Genomic DNA, 21,054 nt, shown 5'->3' with positions numbered 1-21,054 from the left:
TTTTCAAACTTTCAAATGATATTTTAGTAATTAAGACATTAAAAGAAGATGAAAAACAATATAAACAAATATCACTAAGGTAATCTTGATGAGAATTTATTTATATATAATCTTATTATTTATTTTTAATTTATATTTATTTTTTTATATCTATTTTTAAATTTATTAAGTTGTTCTTAAAATATTTCAAATAAATTAAATATAAATATTTTCAAAAGAACTATATAATTATATTTTTATTCAATTAATAATAATTACGCCCATGCCAGAGCAAAATTCTGATCATAATATAAACACAAAATGCAGTTAAATTAGGTGGACATGACCACGGTTTGACAAGCTTGTTAAAAAAAATTAAAAAAAAAAAAATAAAGGCCCAAAGTTCGATTTTGGTCTGAAAGATTTGAACCCAACCCATGCCTTCAACAAATACCCTTCTATTCAAATAATCAAAATTAAAATCAATTATATATATATATATATATATATATTTTTTTTTTTTTTTTTTTCTTATTCCCTTTAACTTTTTTTAATAATTTAAAATTATAAATGTATTGAATTTATTAAATTATAATTATATTTTCTTAGATCTTTAACTCGTTTCGATTTGTCTTATTTTTATCCTCTATTTTCACATATTATTATCTGAAATTTTTTACAAAAATATTAAGGAATTATTTTTAGGATTTTTTTTTATGCAATTTGCTTGCTTCTCGGATTTCAATGATTGCTGCTGTTGTTCACGACTTTGAATTTTGTAGATGAATGAATAAGATTTGATTTATTTCAGATTAAAAAAAAATTAAATTAAATTAAATTTCAATTAAATTGAATTTCACTTATTTTTTTAATTGCAATCAAAATCAAAATAACTTAGAAAGTTTAATTAAATTCAATTTTTTTTTTCAATTATTCTATTTAAGCTTCGTTTGTTTCACAAAAAATAACTTATATATAAAATGGTAAACTTTTAATGGATAAAAATATCTCTAATATAATTATGAAATTGCTATTATTTAATTATTTATCAATTTAAATTATAATAAAACCTAAGGTAGGCTACTAAAAGTAGAAGTTTATGCAAAAAATATTAAAATTTAAAAAATATGAATATAATAATAATAAATATTATAAATACTAAGTAAATATACAATTTGACTAATAAACATACATTATTAAAATTATAAATATTTAAATTTAATTTTAGTTATAATTTACTTATGAGGAAGTAAAAATCCTACATTTAGTGCCATTATTTTCTCATTTATTTATGAAAATAAATTAAAAAAAAAATTCAACTGGATATATGTAATAAATAACATTCGTACATGTTTATTTTAATTTTTCTATTTAGCTTTTTAATTTAATTAATTGAGGTTGTTAAAAAATATACATTATTTTTTTTACAGTAATTTCTTATATAATTAATTTTATTTTATAAAGTCTCAATATATTTTTATTTTAAATATGATATATTAACATGTAGACTTTTAGTATAACATTTCCTTTCTAAATGTGTTTACAATTAATTGCTTAAATTTCTATTAATTAATTAATTAAATATATATATATATATATATATATATATATATATATATATATATATATATATCCCACAATAGTTAAAATTTATATAATTGAATATAATTAAAAAATATATTATATGATATGTTATATATTAACAATTAATTTTAGAATTTAGAACTTAAATAATAATGTATAAATATCATAATAATAATTGCATAAAATTATTTCTATAATTGAAATCGAAATTAAAATCTAATCAAATTGAACAAGAATTTATATCTAAAAAAAGAAACAAATTAAAATTAAAATATTAAAGAATCAAACTAAAATATAATTTCGGTTCCATTATTAAGTATGAAATCGACATTAAAGCCACACATCTTTATGGCTTATGATCATCTAGAAAGTTCAACTAAGCATGTCCATAATATTATTAAATTTTAAAATCAAACTAAAATTAATTGTCTTAATTTGACATTCACTCTTAATTATATTTTTTTATCATGGTTTTTATATTTTAGGGAATCAAAAATATTAGCTACAATATTAAATCATTTAGCACTAACTGCATTAATATATATATATATATATATATATATATATATATATATGAAAATTTGGAGCTATTACTCTTTCAAGTATAATAAAATTAGCATATTTCAAGAAATTTTATCTTATGAAAAAAAATTGATAATAGTAAAATATAGATATGAAAAAAATTTAAATTCTTATAAATTATATTACATGCATTAATTAAATGTTAATATTAATTATTTTAAAATTTTAATATTTTTATTTAAATAATTGAATTCGATATTTAGTTATTATATATAAATAAAATAATTATATATCATAAATTATTTGATGCACATGTAATGTTACGTGCTCCAAATATACTAGTATAAATAAAAGCATGAAAATTATGTAGATGCTTGGTGTGTTAGCATTTAAAGAGTATTTTAGTTCAGCTACTTACTTTTAATTCTTCATTTAAAATATATTTTTTTAAATTTTAAGTCAAATTAAAATAAGTAATTAATTATTTAATAAAATTATTTAAAAATAACTTTTAAATAGTTAGTATTTAGTTATAAGATGACTACAAGTAATTTGATTAATTAAAATTATAAAAAAATATATAATTAAGTGTTGTAGTGGTTAAAAGAGAATAATATAGATATCTTTAAAAATTATTAAGATAATATAATCTTTTATTTGATTAAAAGTAGTTTTAAAATAATTAGTTAAGTCATAAATAACTTTATTTATAACTTTTGACTTTTTTTAAGAAGATTTTTTTTAATTTATAAGTTAAATTAAATATTAATATATATATATATAGTCAAATTAAATATTAATATATATAATTTTTTACTTAAATAAGTTTAACTAATTTATAAACCAAGCTAAATATCTACTTAATAAGAAAAAAAATTTTTTGACTTGATTATTTACTTTCAACTTATAAGTTTAATTTAAAAATAAATAAATAATTATTTAATAAAATTATTTTAAATTAACTTTTAAATAATTTAAGTATTTAATTAAAAGACACTTAAAAAATTTAATTTGTCAAAATATAACTAAAAGAGACATATCATTGAGTTTTATGATTATTAAAATAAAAATATTATTGATATTTTTTAAAAATTATTAGAATAATATAACATTTTACTTGATTAATAAATTTTTAAAAAATAAATATATTATTTTATTTTATTTTTAATTTTTAATTTATTTTAAATAATTTTTTAATTTATAAATTAAAATGAATATTAATCTAAATAAATATGACTAACTTGTGAGCCATATCAAGGAACCAGGCAGTGCATCTAGAATCTGCCATAGGATATGTAAACCACAATGTGGCAATGGCCCGGAGAGCGGCAAAAGCCTTTACCATTGAAACTTCAAATACAGAGCCTTCTATCTGATCATTTCCATTCCCTTTAGCAGTTTGCCTCTGCTGCATATGAGATGAAAACGGCGTCGTTTGGGGCGGTTAACAGAGCCGCGGCTGGAGCTGCAGGTGCGAGCTCTGGCGGTAAGACGGTAATGATTACCGGAGTGAGCAAAGGACTAGGCAGAGCCTTAGCTCTAGAACTAGCCAAGAGAGGTCACACCATCATCGGTTGCTCTCGTGCTCAGGATAAGCTAAATTCCCTCCAATCTGAACTCTCCTCCGACCATAACAACCACCACCTGCTCCTCATCGCCGACGTGGTATTTCCCCCCATTCTACATTTTCTTGATCAATTTTTAATCTTTCTTTCATTATTTTGGTTTTTAATTGTTTAATTTCAATGGCCGGCGATTGTTAGAGGTCTAATAGTAGCGTCGAAGAGCTGGCAAGAGCTGTAATAGAAAAGAAGGGTGCTCCAGATATCATAGGTGAATTTTCATATGCAAAATTTTCCCTTTTCTTTTTAAATTTTAATATTCTTCTTAAAAAAAAAAAAAATTCCTTTACTTGTTAATTTTGTTAAACAGTGAACAATGCGGGTACCATTAACAGAAACAACAAGATATGGGAAGTTCCAGAGGAAGAGTTTGACGCTGTAATTGATACGAATGTGAAAGGAATAGCTAATGTTTTGCGTCACTTCATCCCTCTAATGTTACCCAAGAAGCAAGGAATTATTGTTAACTTCTCTTCTGGATGGGGAAGATCCGGTGCTGCCCTGGTAAGATGAATTTCCCCAAAATTGATTTTCTGTAGCTATGCTCTAATGTTTCCTTTTAATTGATTGTAAAATCAGTATAAAAATGTGGGATTTGGCTCTTTCAACAAATGCTAGTTTTTATTTGTGATGTCTGCTGGTGGAGTGTCAACGCTTATGGTAGTAAGATTTTGTGCTAAATGTTTATCCTCTGCTTTATGTTCGTTCTTCCTTTCAAGTTCACTTTCCAGATTTTCATCTGATTATATTTTAACAGGTTGCGCCTTATTGTGCATCTAAATGGGCTGTTGAGGGTTTGACCAGATCAGTTGCAAAAGAGTTGCCTGATGGGATGGCAGTTATTGCACTTAATCCGGGAGTGATACACACTGAAATGCTCCAGTCATGCTTTGGCACTTCAGCTTCAATTTACCAGGCACCCGATGCATGGTAATTAGTTTTCCTTTAATTAGATTATCTATCTGCTTACTTATATATATTTTTAAAAAATTGTCTGCACATTGTTCCCATTTTAACAGTCTGTGCATGTAATTATGTTACTTCCATTGAAGAAAAACTTGCAAATGATCATTGAATTGAGCTGTTGCTCCTGTAAAAACACGAGTATAAATCTTATCCTGTGTATAAACTTTTACTGAAAATTACAGTTTGCAGAACTTATTTGTTACATGTCCTTTATTAGTGTCTACTTTGTTTCTCAAAATCTTCTTGAACCAGAAACTCCCAGAGATAGAGCAATTATATCACCATAGGAAATGGAGCTAAGTTGCAATGTTAACATGTGAAGTCAGAGACATGATGAAATTGTTTATGGATCTGCTTATTGTGTGTTAAATGCCAAGAAGCTTGTCTTAGTTATGAAGTAATGTAACCCTCCAAACTTGAGCCAAAGCCTTGATGCCTCACTCTCAACTTATTTTATTTCTTTATAAATATGATAGGCAATGAACTTCATTGATATGGGGAAAAAAAAATGAAATGGACATAATAATTTGTAGATTTAATTTATATAATTTCTCTCTCATTCATATTCTACACAGAAGAACCTTCTTATCCTCTTACCACTATTTTATACCAATAAGTTACCACTATTTTATACCAATAAGTTGTACTTATTGGTCTCATGCTGCTGTTGGCCAATTTATTCGACATGGCTTCCATGTGCAGACAGGTCTCTATGTGAGTTGTGACGCATGTATAACCAACTTGTGCAGTTGTGCCACCAACTTAGGTTTATACCATATGTATATTTCACTGACTTTGTGTTGATATTGCTTGTTAATATATATTAAATAACTTCTACTCCATTTCCTAATTGTGAAAATCCTGGAGGCTTTTCTAATTTTCACTTAACCTGTTGCTCATGAATCATCAGGGCCCCAAAGGCAGCTACAATGATACTCAATCTAACAGTAGCTGATAATGGTGCATCTCTTACAGTGTGATGAAATTTTCTGAGGCTGTAATGATGCTCAAAGAGAAGCATATGGTAGCACCTCTCTCACTGTGACGAGAGTTCATCATCACCATTTGGGCATTTATTCATTATGAACAGTATCATGCCTTTCAAACAAAAAATTCTTCACCAGTCAATACTAAAATTGAATTACTACGAATTCAATATTTTTTACTGAAAATAGTCTTTAGGTAGAGGAGGAACTTACTATGGTCAGTGTTTATATGCACTGGTTGTCTGAGGCAAAAGAATGTGGCGTCTAACCTGTGAGGTCTGATTGTTGTGATATATGGATTGAGCTTTTGATCATGAAATTACCTATAATCAATGAGCAGTTGGGGTATGTCATTAATCTTTTTATCATGAAATTAACTATAATTGTTCATGTAGTGAAAATGTATTGCTATCCAACCATTTTACTTGTCATGAGCATGCTACAAATTGGATTTCTCTTTCTTGTTAAATTTGTATGTTAATTTCTTCTCAGTTTTAGTATTTGTCAATGTATATTGAAGATAATAAATATCTGGCATTATTCGGCTGCAGTAATGGTGCACTCTTATGATAAATTATAATACGGCAAACGGTTTCCAAGCTTTCTTGCCACCATTATATTTGCACAAAACCATGGATGGCCTGGAAAAGTAAGATGCTGGGGAGATGAATATACTTCTAGGAAGCTTGTATAAAAGCAAAACTGCCTGATAAATATCTCCTGTATCAGCAAAAATTCTATTTATTTAAAATATTATATATAAACATTTATAAATATTACTATAACAAATATATATTTTATATTTAATTAATTAATTATATAAATAAATTTAAATAATCAATAGTTAATATATAAAATCTAAATTCAACTCAAATTCGATACGATATTAATTTTTAAATTTAAATTTATTTTTAATTTAATTATATGTTATATTAAAATTTGATTGAATTAAGCACTCGCAAATATTCGATTCGTTGCTATTTCTAGATTCACTTTTTACAATTTCCCACAAAGATTAATTGAGTTTGAATTAAATGATATGAGGTAACTCTTTCCTTTCTAAACCACATTAAATAATTGGAATTCACACATTGGAGTTTGTATTAATTATTTCTTGTCAGATGTTGGCCCCAGATTATAATCTTAGGATACACCACAATGCATGCCAAAAGCTAAAATGGGAAAGAAGGAAAGAAAGAGAAATTTTTTTAACATTCTTTCACTTTTTTGGGCATTTTAAGTTTTTAAAGAAAGGAGAGAAAAGTTTCTTTTTTTTTTTTAAAATAAAACACACACACAAGGCAATGGTAGAAATAAACCGTTATTAAAATTATAGTAATTTTAATAATTTTTTTTTTTTTATGTAACCGCACACTCTACATCCAATATGAGATCTCGAAAGATCAATTTCTTGGCACGTCCAATTGACCCATGGACCTCAACCATAGTGATTCTTTTTTTGTTTCCTTTCTGTTAAGTTGGTGTTGATTATATGTTTACTCCCTTTTAAAAGTTTTTTTTTTTAATTTTTTAATATAATTAATTTTGATTATGTTTTAAATTCAAAATCTCATGACTACTGAGTTAAAGTTGATTCGTTTAAATTCATTAGTTTAAATGTGGCTTATATTATAATTTTCCTCTCCTCTCTATTATTTAAATACAATGAAAACATCTCTCTCCCGCTTTACTAAAAATGAGTTCTAACTTGCTAACCACGATAAGTTGAATGATTTCTCCTCCCTCTCCCCTCTTCGCCTCGGCCACGCATAATATTTTGAACTTCCGGCTTAGTGAAGTTGACAACGAATCATGGGATGATCGTTATTGAAGTTTCAATGCATTTCTTGAATGCCCTTACGCATTTTTTGAATGGTTAGGCCACAAATTTGAGTAAAACCAGGAACAGCAATGGAGTTGATGATACTTGGAACAAAGGTTAACAACGCTAGGATTCTAAATCAAAAGGGTAACATCCTTAATTACAGCTTAGGGAATTAAAATCTGCAGCTGATGATATGTATCTTTTTCTGGTCCATATCAAATGTACACACAAACACAACATCGCTGTCAAAGGTTATGAATTCCAGTGGCATATCGTTCAATTCCTTGTATGCAAACTTGCAAGTCCATGGTCTCCCACATTGATTGGTTCTAGTTGGTTCTGATTCCAGTAGGTCGTGGAGGGAGGTCAAGATATCATAGAATCACATGTATTTTAGTTTAATAAGGTAAGATACTAATAAGGTTCCGGGAAGAGAAAATTTCAGGCCAGTTGCATGCAGCATTAACACATAGATGGCAGAAGGAAACTTTGAAGCTTTGCTTGGCACTATAAACAACAAATTTTACAACCGAGTTTGTATTTATTGGGTGAAAATGCAAGTGCATGGCTAACTATTCTAAACAACAATCTTCACTCTTCTTGCACAAGCACCTACAGTAATGAAAGAAATTATAGATTTGATTTATTTGGGATGCCAAACTTCAAATCCAATTTTGTAATCTCACTGTATACATGAAGAAGCTGCATTATGTCGAGCTTTTTACTTTTCTATTGCTTCCTTGAGCTTCCTCCCAAGAACAATTGCCAAAGGAGGAGGAACAGCGTTTCCGATCTGCCTATGCTTGTGATGAATATTTCCTACAAACTTATAGTTATCTGGGAATCCCTACATGCACAAAAAAGTGAGAATCTTGAAGGTCAAACGCTGACAATAGCTGCTGAAATATCTGGCAACTTCAGTAATTTGCATATCACTAAGTGCTCATCAAATAATTAGCAAACCATTGAAGAACATCCAGTCGTTGTAGATATAGTGGCTCTCAATATGACAGCAACTTTCAATGAAAGCAGTCCCCAACAGATCTATTTCCTCATGATACTTGTATTTTCAGCATTCCATGTATTTTCTTTCACAAAATTTTAATTCCCAGAAACCCAAATAACCATACAGCTTTAAAATCCAAGCACATAATGAAAATTGCTTACAAAGAGAAATAGCTTACTTGGGATCGAGCACATTCACGGACTGTGACTATTCTATCCTGTTCAGGGTGAAAGCACATCCCAACCTTACCCATTGGTTGAGGGTCAGTAACAGAAGTAGGGAAGTTTCCTTCCCAATCCAACCTTCCAAATAGTCCTTTCCATTGATTGTGCCTCTTGGCTGTGTTTGGCAGGCACCATGGTACTAAATCAACCACTTGACCTGTGGACAACTTAACCTGCAGGAGAGGAAATTGCAAAACAAGTTAAACAACTTCATAATTCCAGCAACTTGTTATGGTGGCTAACTTTCTGGAGCCAGAAATTTCCTCTGGTAGACGAGCACCATATAATCAGAACAAATACGCATATTCAGAAAAGGAAAAGTAAATACTTGTTCATTTGGGAGGTCACGCCAATCAGCACCTGGTCACTTCAGAATTCTTTTACAACGAATGAGATTGAGCTCCTTCATTTCTTTTGAAATATGATCAGTTAAGACCAGCATGTCTCGTCGAATTGTCTTTTGAAACCAAGAGACAAGTTCATTCTCATACTGGAAAGTAAAACAAAGGTAAAAGCAATAAGCCATTGAGTAGATAAGTACGTGTGTAAGGTAATGAGTACCAAAAGAAGAAAGTCCTACTTTCATGGTTGTCACCAAAGCCCCATTCCCTATAGATGGGAGATCCCCAATTGTATCTTTAACGGTTATTGCTCGGAAAGGAGCACCATTTGCCGTACTTTTCACTGCAGCATATTGGGAATTTCCTGATAAGGTAACCCTGAGCTCTGAGCCAGCAAACACATGCATTGGCTCAGGCCATTCGGGGAGCATTTCCTCTGGAGAAGCAGCCCAGATGAACGCACGCTTCCGAAATTGCGAAACACCATAAGCTCCAGCTTCCAAAACTCCAAACCTCACCTACAATAATTAAAATAAATGAATAAGCTAGTTCTCTTAGTTCCTTCTTAATCATATGAAGGTAGAGATTACATCAGACTATGGAGTTATGCTGATAAAAATGGATTATGATTTCCTAGGAAATGACAATGGCACACCATAAAGCTCTAAAATATTCCCTTCCCCATTAAACAGAAATGCTTGAAAAAATTGGAGTATTTTTTTATAGAATAAATGGAAAAACGTATGTTTACCTGATAGCCCATCTCAAGGAGTGAAGCTAGAGTCAGACGAAATGTTTGCCCTTTGTTAAATGATACAAAGCTCCTAACATTTTCTAGAAGGAAGAACTTAGGGCGGAAGTAATCAGCAAAAGACAAGAAGGCTAAGATCATCTCACACTGGACCTTACTCCAAGAGCCATGATTAAACCGATTCATTCCAGAAAATCCCTGTAGATTAAGAAAATGAAAAATATAAAAATATTTTATGTACATACAAGAGGGGAAAAAAAGGAAGAAGAAGAAGAAAGAAAGAAGTTAATAGCCTTAAACTATGGATAGATACTCAAATTGTCTAAGAAACAAAAAATATTGCGTGTAAAGCAAGAAGTTTTACACGCCTGGCAAGGAGGCCCTCCACAGATAAATTCAACTTCCCCAGGCCGAGGAAGACTATTAATCTCCTTCTCATCAAGTTTTGCTGCCAACTCAGAAGCTTCAGAAGTACATATACAATCATCTGCATCCCCACAAGCAGACATGATAGCCCTGCATATTAATCCAATAATTGGCATTGGTATAAGCTTGAAAGAACATAAAAACAGATACGTTATTTCACTAACTGGATAAAAATATATCCCAGAAAATTCAATGCCAGCCAACCAAATATAAATATGTAACATAGCAGTGCAGTGCAGTACAGCAATCATTTACAACAACTTAAACATCTGCTAAAACAAAGGGGTGAAAAACACCATAACTAAAATCCACTTCATAGAAAGCAAGGATCCACCTTAGGATCATGTTGCAGTTATTAATGAAGACCAATGCCTCTGGATGATTAGATTTAAATGCTTCCCCTGCACGTTCTTCATATTCAATTGCACATTTTGTCACAGACATTCCTAAAGGTATTTAATAGGAATAGATGAGGTTAGCTATGGACAACATAAGAAAAATGAGTTAAATTTGGCATCTCATGAGTAGAGCAATTATGAAAATGGATACCTGCACTCTCTAAACCTTTAGACAAGCCTCCGCAACCAGCAAAGATATCTAGGGTGGCCAGCCGATTTTTAGATAATGCTTTTGATAATTTGTCAATATTATTAAAACCATTTTCTCCTTCTTTAAACTTGCTCTTTTTCTTTTGATACGTAAAATCATCGATCATCTTTTCTTTGAAGAGCTAAGCTTTATGTGAACGGGCAACTGGCAGCAGAAAAATGATCATAGTCATTCAGGTAAAAAAGAGGAAACCATGGTTCAATCAACACAATTTCCACCGCACAAGCAGACAAATGTAGATTGTACAAGAAAAATGACCATTGGAACTAATAACAAGGTGATTTCATAAATATCACACAACAAGGAAAGAAAATCACATGGTTGATAGCTCCATTTATACGTGTTCACAGAAGATTATATGCTCAAAGATGGCAGGGCTGTACAAAGGTGGAAGATCATGCTTCTTCCTAACTTCACACTTGCCTTGTATTGCCACAATAGGAACTGTCATTAAATATTCACTATAGTATACCTGAAAAATCAATTACAAAACACTTTCATATCAGGTCAGGTCTGCAATAATCTTATGTTACAAAAACAATATAAATAAAGTTAGTTAAGTACACAATATTTCAACAAACTGAAAAACTGAAGATTTTTAAATTTATTGTTTTCTACAGATGTCTCAGACATAAATACAATCATCTTGAATAAGAAATAATATTTGAGAAGCAGAAATGAGCCATGAAATTGCATTAGCTTCCCGATAACTATTCTATTGGTGATTTTGTCTATCTGGCTCATTTTTAAATTTATTGTTTTCTACAGATGGCTCATGGCAAACAATTGCATTAGCTTCTCAATAACTAATTTATACAGAAATTGCCAGCTTTAAAAACCGGGTAAGATTTGTCAAATTTAAGAAACTAGCACAAATAAAGAAGCAGGTGAAATTCATTGAAACCTGATGAATCAATTGCAAGGGGAAAATAAAAATTCAATTAATGAGACTGAAAGAAAAAATATAACACTAATAGTACCATCATACTAACAAGTTAACATAAGCCTACATGTACATACCAGGACAAATCTGTTCGAATTGATATCGAAATAATTGATGATCCAAATTCAATCTTCCATTCCTTAAATCACTTAAATATATTGGAAGTCCAATTCCATTTTCTACTTCAACACAAGCTGATGAAGACTGGTTAGAACTATCATCAAGATAATATTCGCTTCCATCCGGATCCTGAATAACATTACCTAACCCAAATATCATCATATTGACATCAGCACACCCCACAGGAAGGACCTCCAAAGAAATTAATCAAGCATCAGAGTTGTAAAGTGTCCAATTATGAAGCATGTTTTCAGGAAGTTCATTACTGCCATCATTGCAAAGGGCAAGAAACTCATCAATTTCTTCAAAAGAGGTCTTGTAGTATGTATGAAGAGGATAGTCATTTGCAATTTCATTCTCATTGATCTTGATATAGAATTTTGATGGAGGAACTGAAGATTGTCGATTATTTTGCTTCATGGACAGCCAGTTCTCCTCTTCTTGTAGCAACCTGGCCAATTTCATATCCTCATCTTCTTCAGTCACACAAGTGGTTGAAGTAGACTGATCAGCTGACTCTTCAACAACTTTTAGACTTGTATTTCCCACTATACCCGAGGTTGCGGCTTCTGAAGTCAAGAAACTCTCAAATTTCTTCTTTTCTTCCCTAAGGGCCACAAGCACAGGCAAACCTGTAAACATCTTATCATTTTTCTTTGCTGTTGCGTCCAAACCAATAAGTTGATTATGAATAAATTCACCCTACGAAATTATAAAGTCCTTGATGGACATGCCTTGAGGAAAATTCTTACTAGTACTCATTGCACGTGCAACACCTGCAATCAGTTCATCAACACCTATATTGGAATTTCCACCATATGTCCTTGATAATTTCCTGTATACCTCCACACATGCATGGGCCTTTCCAAAGAAAAGATTGTAGAATCTTCTGTATTTATAAGAAGGTTTAATACAATCATAATATGCTAATCCAGTTGAGACCCACATAACAGGTGATCCTTCTTCATAACCAGAAATTACCCATGATTCAATCCTTCCAAAACCATTACATCTTACTCCTTTTTCTTTATCTATACTCTCTTCCAGGGGCAAGATGAGACCTGAAATGAAGAAGTTATCAATTTCCAACATCTCAAGTGGCTGTGGGTTTCCACCAGCATCATGGAAAGTAAAATCCTTCAGTCTTCTGTTTGATCGAGGATCATCCTGCCCAGCTGTCAAACCTAAGGCTACAGACTCATGTTCCACTACAACCACCCTTTTAATTTCTATTAGTGAAGATTTCTCTGAGAAGTCTGTAGACTGTTCTTTGAAATCTCAGCAAGCAGCTGCCCTCCTTGGCATCTCCCTCAAACGAGACACATTTTCACCATTCTCAGACCTACTTCTCTTCTGCTTTAGTTTAGTCGCAACTCCACTTCTGTGATTAGATTCTTCAACACCAGAAGTAGAAGACTTAGATCCTCCTCTAGTGTTTTTTGCTATCCCTAAAACAATTGATCCATTCAGATAGCAAGAAGAGGAATACAGATGGTTCATAAAGATAAATGGAAGTTATAGGAGATATAAATGTGATAATATGTTCCCAGAAATAGCTAAAAAGGAAGACAAACCCACATATAGAGTGTTTCAAAGGCAAAACTTGCATAGCAACAATTTCCTCCACAGATGAATATCAAAAAGCATCCAAATGACATAATGACCAAGAGGTTCATGAACACATCACAGTATTTCATGGAAACCAAATGGAAAGTATGCTTATGAGAGATGCTAAATATATATTAGCAATAGAACAAATAAAACTGAACAAAAATGAGAGTGTAACTACAAATTCATACAGTAAAACAAATTCATACAACATAGAAGATAATGCATGGCGAAACCTTGCCTGAAAAGCTATGCAGCATGGATTATTCACACACACACACACACAAAAAAGCATGTATATGACGGTACACAGCCATGCACATATTGTAACATATGGCAAAAACTTTTTAGGAATGCAAGCTGGCATACTAGTCCAGCTTTGAACAAAGATAATGAATAGGAGATATATGCAGATGAAAAGAGTGCAGAATCCTATACCAAGAGCTATCAATTTATTTACCCCCAAATAAAAGAATTAGGAAATCAAAATCCCATATATGTATTTATAGTTACAGAGTTTATGCATTTGATCTCTGCAATGAGTAGAAATAGTAAACTATAACTAGGAAACAATTTAGGCTGTGCAGAGGGAAAAAGGGTATAGAATAGAACCAAGATACTGATAGCAGAACCTCAATGACTTAAGCATGAAAAGAAAATATGACATGTTGCCGTTACATACAAGCCTGCCCGAGAACCATATTTCATAAGAAAATTTGAAATCTTTAAGGACCGTTAATCGCAATACATCAATAATCAGTGTGCACTTATGAAATGTTTACAACATTAACATATACCAGTGGTATGTAAAATATGGTACAGAGACTGCACTATAACTTTGAAATTACAGTAAATTCACCTAATGCTATGGATGACAATCATTAATTATAGATAAAATTAGTTTTATCGCATGCCAAGTATCGTTAAACATTCAATACTAAAAATCTCATAATGCCCAAGTTAGTAATCTTAAGCATTTACAGAGTAAGGAATCTAAATAATTAATAAGCTGCATGTGTCAAATTTAGTAATCTGAAACATTAAACAAAGTAAGGAATATAATTTGTCATTCCTCCTAAGATAAGTGATGTCATGAGCATGATGTGTGAGTGCACACAAGCTTGCATTGCGAGCGTGTGCATTCACAAAAGCTTGCATTGTGAGTGCATGCATGCACACAAGCTTGCATTTTGAGCTCGTGTGCATACATGTGCTTGTAATGCAAGTCCAAAATACACAATAAAATTAACTGCACAATCATTGGTAACTGAAAACTCAAACCATTAAGCTTTTAAAATGTTAGCAACCTAGCATACAAGACAGGGAAAAAAAAAATTAATGCACATTTATTAGATATAAATTGTAGTTTATATAACTTGTATTTTTCTTAGGGACGAGTGTTTGTTGCATTTAGCTATATCTTAGGTATCAGTTCCTAACACTAGAGGGCACAAATTTTGACACTATAGAATCAAAAGTTTGGAGATTAGATGCATGGCAAGAAACAGAATAAAGCTTTCAGGAAAATCGACGTGCATGCTTATATTAGACAACTAGGAAGTTATACCCGGAATCTGTAGTATTTCCATCTCTCAATACCAGATTATATGGTAGGATTTAAACAACATTATATGCAGCCCAGTAAAAATTCTTGGTGATGGATATCTATTAAACAAAAAAAAGACTATAGCATTATTCACATATACACAAGGTTATATTCATTGAAGCACATACGATGACCCTTCTATTATCATCTGCAGTTAATAAAGGGTTGAAAAACAAACAAAGAAGCACGCTAAAGCACGTGAACACAGGTTGAATATAAAATAATATAAGAAAAATCAGATCATGAATATTTACATTTATTGAATATATATTCCATCAGAATTTAAACACTGTTAATGAAATACTGACAGAATGTTTTGCAGATAAATTAGTGTTATGGAAAGTCAATCACTATGTTATGGAAAGTCAATCACTATATTATTTCTCTGTATATTCTGTATTCTGTATTCCTATTTAGGATTTCTTATTTATGATTTTTTCCTAATTAGTAGAACACAATTATAGGAATCAATTGTATATATATACCCATGTACAGATTAATTGATATCAATGAGAATCATCTCTTTCTACATGGTATCAGAGCAGGTCATCAATCTAGGGTGACTATTTGTTCTCACTACCCAGCTCAGGAGAGACCTTGGCCGCCGACCGGCCGTTTCAACCCCGATCAACATCGCCGCCGTCGCCTCAACCCCCTCATTCCACCACTGTGTGCTGTTGCCTGATCCAGTATACCATTAAAGGACTTCTGAGGTTTGGCTCTCAGATCCTATTTCGGTATTTGCTTGATTTGTGATTTTGGGTTATTTTGCTGCTATAAGCACTTTGGATTAGCGTTTCGGTTAGTTTTCTTTGTCTCAACAAATGGCAGACAATAAGAATGTTATTTCTGATGTGATTCCGGTGATGACTAAGATCACGGAACACAAACTTAATGGTTCGAATTACCTGGAGTGGAGTAAGACTGTTAGGATCTATTTGCGTAGCATTGATAAGGATGATCACCTTACTAAAGATCCACCCACTGATGATACACGACAAACTTGGCTAAGGGAGGATGCTCGGTTGTTTTTGCAGCTTCGGAACTCGATTCATAGTGAGGTAATTAGTTTAATTAATCACTGTGAATTTGTTAAGGAATTGATGGATTACTTAGATTTTCTCAGATTCGTAAAGAGAATATCTCCCGTATTTATGATGTTTGTAAGGCATTCTACCGTGCTGAGAAAGAGGATAAGTCTCTCACGGCTTATTTTATGGATTTTAAACGGGTATATGAGGAACTTAATGTATTGTTGCCTTTTAGTCCTGATGTAAAAGTTCAGCAGGCCCAACGGGAGCAACTGGCTGTTATAAGTTTTCTTGCAGGCCTTCCTTCAGAGTATGAGACTGCTAAATCTCAGATTCTCTCCAGTTCTGAGATTTCCTCTTTGCATGAAACGTTCACACGGGTCCTTCGTACAGAGAGTACTCAATCTTCACACCGCCAAGAGTGTTTTATTAGCCGTAATCCAAATGGATAACAGGTAATAGAAGAGGAAGTAGAGGAGGAATTACAGCAATGTATAATCAGCGTAATGGAGAGGCTAGTTCTAATTAGGACTCAAGAGGAGTCATTTGTTATTATTGCCATGAGCCTGGCCATACAAAATATAATTGTCCGCAACTTCAGAGGAAAAATCAGCGATCACAGATGGCAAATATGGCAGCAGAGAATTCTATAGTATCTTCCTCTGAGAAAACTATTTTGGTATCTGCAGAGGATTTTGCACAATTTTCCCAAAGATCGTGCATCTCTAAAGCCTACCAGTTCCCTCACATCGCGATCACGAGTCGGGTAAATCCACTACATGCCTTGTGTCTTCTTCATCCAAATGGGTTATTGATTCAGTGCGATGGATCACATGACAGTAATTCTAGTCTTCTATCCGCTTTCGGTCTAATCTCACTTCCTCATCACTTTAGCCGATGGTTCTACTTCTTGTGTCATGGGTTCTGAATCTGAACCCGACTTCACAATTTCTTTGTCTTCTGCTTTGTGTCTACCAAAATTCTCTTTTAATCTACTTTTTACTGTTAGTAAACTTACTCGTACCTTAAATTGTTCTGCTTTCCTTTTTCCGACCGGTGTTTGTTTCGTGATCTTACGACGGCGTATTATTGGTAGAGGACGCGAGTCAGTGGTCTTTACATTCGAAAATCATGTACCGCGTCGCTTGTTTGCTCCAGCACCTTAACACCTCTTGAAGCTCATTGTAGATTGGGTCATCCTTCTTTGTCTACCATGAAAAGTCTGTGTCCTCAATTTCACTTTATCAAGACTAGAATGTGAGTCGTGTCGCTTGCAAAACATCATCGCTTGCCTTCTCGTGTCTAGAGTCAATAAACGGGCTCATCCCCTTTTGAGTTAGTTCATTCTGATGTTTGGGGTCCTTGTTCTATTACATCTAAAACTGGATTTCGTTATTTTGTTACTTTTGTTGATGATTACTCTCGTGTTACCTGGTTATATTTAATGAAGAATCGTTCTGAGTTGTTTTCTATCTTTTGTGCCTTTTGCAATGAAATCAAAACTCAATTTAATATTTCTGTGCGCATATTAAGAAGTGATAATGCCAAAGAATACTTTTCAAAGACAATTTCAGTCTTATATGACACAAAATGGCATTCTTCATCGCCTTCTGTATGGATACCCCATCCCAAAATGGTGTGGCCGAAAGAAAAAATCGTCATCTTCTTGAGGTAACTCGTGCTCTTCTTTTTCAGATGAAAGTACCTAAACACTTTTGGGCGGATGCAGTTTCTACGGCATGTTTTTTGATCAATTGTATGCCGTCTTCTGTCCTTAATGGGGATATTCCTTATACTACTTTGTTTCCTACAAAATTTTTATTCCCTATTGAACCCCGTATTTTTGGTTGTACCTGTTTTGTGCGTGATGTTCGTCCACAGGTTACTAAATTGGATCAAAAATCTCTCAAATGTGTCTTCCTTGGGTACTCCCGGCCCCAAAAAGGGTATCGTTGTTTCTCTCCTACTCTTAATCGTTATCTTGTTTCTGCAGATGTCACATTTTTTGAGTCCACTCCATTTTTTCCTCCATCATCTGTATATGAGAGTCAGGGGGAGGAGGATGATCTCTTAATATATACTTTCCAACCAATGTCTAGTCCTCTCCCACAGCCTGTTCCTTCTGTCTCTAGACCTACTCGACCTCCCGTTGTTCATGTTTATTCCAGGAGATTGGAGATTCCTGACTCAGATCCTCCACCAGCTACTTCGTTGGGTGATCCTGTACCTCATACTGATCATGATTCTGATCTAGACTTACCCATTGCTCTTCGTAAAGGTAAACGTTCATGTACTTACCCTATCTCTTCTTTTGTTTCTTATAATCAATTGTCTTCTGGTTCTCAGTGTTTTGTTACTTCTTTAGACTCTGTTCCTATCCCTAATTCTGTTAATGAGGCACTGTCTCATCCCGGGCCGGTGTGATGCTATGAAAGAGGAAATGGAGGCTTTAGATGATAATGGTACATGGGAACTATTGCCTTGCCCACCGGTAAGAAAGCTATTGGATGCAAATGGGTATTTACTGAAAGGTAAATCCCGATGGTTCTGTGGCTAGGTTAAAAGCACGCCTTGTAGCAAAAGGATATGCTCGCATATGGGGTTGATTACTCGATACTTTTTCTCCTGTAGCTAAACTTACTTCTATTCGCTTGTTTATCTCTCTTTAGCACTACATATGATTGGCCCTGCATCAATTAGATATCAAGAATGCTTTCCTTCATGGTGATCTTCAGGAGGAGGTGTATATGGAGCAACCACCTGGGTTTGTTGCTCAGGGGGAGTTGGGTAAAGTTTGTAGGCTTCGGAAGTCTCTTTATGGCTTAAAACAAAGTCCTAGGGCATGGTTTGGGAGATTCGGTGAAGCAAAGACAGAATTTGGTATGCAAAAGAGTAAGTGTGATCACTCGGATTTTATAGGCAACTGAGGTGGCCTAATTCTCTTGATAGTCTATGTGGATGACATTGTCATCACCGGGAGTGACTCACAGTATTTCATCTCTTAAAACCTTCCTCCAAACTCGCTGCACAAAGACTTGGGATTGTTAAAGTATTTCTTGGGTATCGGGTTATAAGAAGTAAGAAGGGTATTTTCTTGTCTCAAAGAAAATATGTCCTCGATCTATTGACAGAGACAGAAAATTAGGTGCTAAGCCTTGTAGCGCACCAATGACTCCAACTTTACAATCAAGTAGGTGGATAATGAGTTGTTTGAAGATCCAGAGAGATACAGGAGATTGGTAGGAAAATTGAACTATCTTACGACCACTGTCCCGACATTGCTTATGCCGTTAGTGTGGTAAGTCGGGCTTTATGTCTTCCCAACTATTGCTCATTGGGAAGCGTTGGAACAAATCTTGTGTTATCCAAGGGCGCTCCAGAAGAGGTTTGCTACATGGCAATCATGGGCATTTGAATGTTGAATGTTTTTCGATGCCGACTGGTGGATCTAAGGTTGACAGGAGGTCAACCATCGGATATTGCGTTTTATTGGAGGAAATTTGGTGTCTTGGAGAAGCAAGAAGCAGAGTGTAGTTTCTCGATCTAGTGCTGAATCCGAATACAGAGCCATGGCACAATCAGTATGTGAGGTAATGTGGATACTTCAATTACTAGATGAGACAGGTTTTAAGACCTCTCTGCCCGCGAAATTGTGGTGTGATAATCAAGCTGCTCTTCATATTGCTTCTAATCCGGTGTTTCATGAGCGGACCAAACATATTGAGATTGATTGTCACTTTATTCGTGAAAAGATTCAACAACAGATTATTTCAACAGGACACATCAAAACTGGAGAGCAGTTAGGAGATATTTTCACAAAAGCTCTGAATGGAGCTAGGATTGACTACATTTGTAACAAGTTGGGCATGATTAACATCTATGCTCCAACTTGAGGGGGAGTGTTATGGAAAGTCAATCACTATGTTATGGAAAGTCAATCACTATATTATTTCTCTGTATATTCTCAGATTCTATTCCTATTTAGGATTTCTTATTTATGATTTTTTCCTAATTAGTAGAACACAATTATAGGAATCAATTGTATATATATACCCATGTACAGATTAATTGATATCAATGAGAATCATCTCTTTCTACAGTAAATTAACCCAACATAGAATTACAGGAAAAAATAGATCAAAAGCATATATGAAGAAGCTAGAAAAAAAAAAGATAAAAGGAAGAAGGAGATTAAATATTAAGGGTAACAATATAAAATAATTGAACGTGCATGAAAAAAAAATGATTAGTTAACTAGAACAGACTGATCTAACTAATGCAATGAAAATGTAATGCAAAAACTACTCCAGTAATTATAAATTATAAAATCATGTACTGCAGCCTCTCAATCATGAACACAAAATAAAAGGAGAAGGGGAGAATCAAAATCCTTATATAGAGGCAAGCAATTGTGCGAAAAAATAAGAATTGTTATCCAATTCCCCCAAAAAAAAAAACAATGTTATCCACATTATGGAACAAACAGCCTAAAAATTGAATGAGAAATCAAGACAGAACAAAAAAATGCAAAAGCATGATAAAAAAAATGAGCAGATATGATTTCAAGCTTGAACAAACAAGAAGCCTGCAAAAGATAAAAGTAAACTACCTCATATATACAGTTATACACACATACTAACATAAGACATACATTCACACACAAATATATGTATATAACTATACATTAGGTGAGACATGATCGAAAACAATAGGAGAGAACAAAAGTAGATCAGACAAGCAAAAGAAAAAATATTGTGATTTACATGCAATCTATTAACATGATATTGGATGCACTAATTCTTAAACTTAGGAAGTTCTGTAAGAGTGAACCCTAAAAACAGAGGGGGAGAAAGTAAATTAATAACCCTATCAAATAAGGACACAAAATTCATATCAACAAATTTT

General features: G+C 32.8%; 1 protein-coding gene and 1 pseudogene across 3 annotated transcripts; one reads left to right on the top strand and one right to left on the bottom strand.

The window, feature by feature from the left end:
• Nucleotides 1–3,488: 3,488 nt before the first annotated feature.
• LOC110663742 (NADPH-dependent pterin aldehyde reductase) lies at nt 3,489–6,370 on the top strand. Of its 3 annotated transcripts, none has more exons than XM_058151188.1 (5): nt 3,489–3,750; nt 3,849–3,918; nt 4,018–4,211; nt 4,465–4,637; nt 6,211–6,370. In XM_058151188.1, the coding sequence occupies exons 1-5, from the start codon at nt 3,505–3,507 to the stop codon at nt 6,227–6,229; spliced, it is 702 nt and encodes a 233-aa protein (XP_058007171.1). In that variant the 5' UTR covers nt 3,489–3,504; the 3' UTR covers nt 6,230–6,370. The 3 variants fall into 3 exon arrangements, with proteins under 3 accessions (XP_058007171.1, XP_058007170.1, XP_058007169.1); XM_058151187.1 differs by lacking the exon at nt 6,211–6,370 and adding an exon at nt 5,649–5,824; XM_058151186.1 differs by lacking the exon at nt 6,211–6,370 and adding an exon at nt 5,584–5,824.
• Nucleotides 6,371–7,964: 1,594 nt separating this feature from the next.
• LOC110663783 (DNA (cytosine-5)-methyltransferase 1A-like) lies at nt 7,965–13,351 on the bottom strand (annotated as a pseudogene).
• Between the last annotated feature and the right edge of the window lie 7,703 nt (nt 13,352–21,054).

This window comes from Hevea brasiliensis, chromosome 8, assembly GCF_030052815.1.
Source record: "Hevea brasiliensis isolate MT/VB/25A 57/8 chromosome 8, ASM3005281v1, whole genome shotgun sequence".
NCBI lineage: Eukaryota > Viridiplantae > Streptophyta > Magnoliopsida > Malpighiales > Euphorbiaceae > Hevea > Hevea brasiliensis.
Note: the sequence above shows the minus strand (reverse complement) of the source record. Positions and strands in the feature narration are given on the sequence as shown.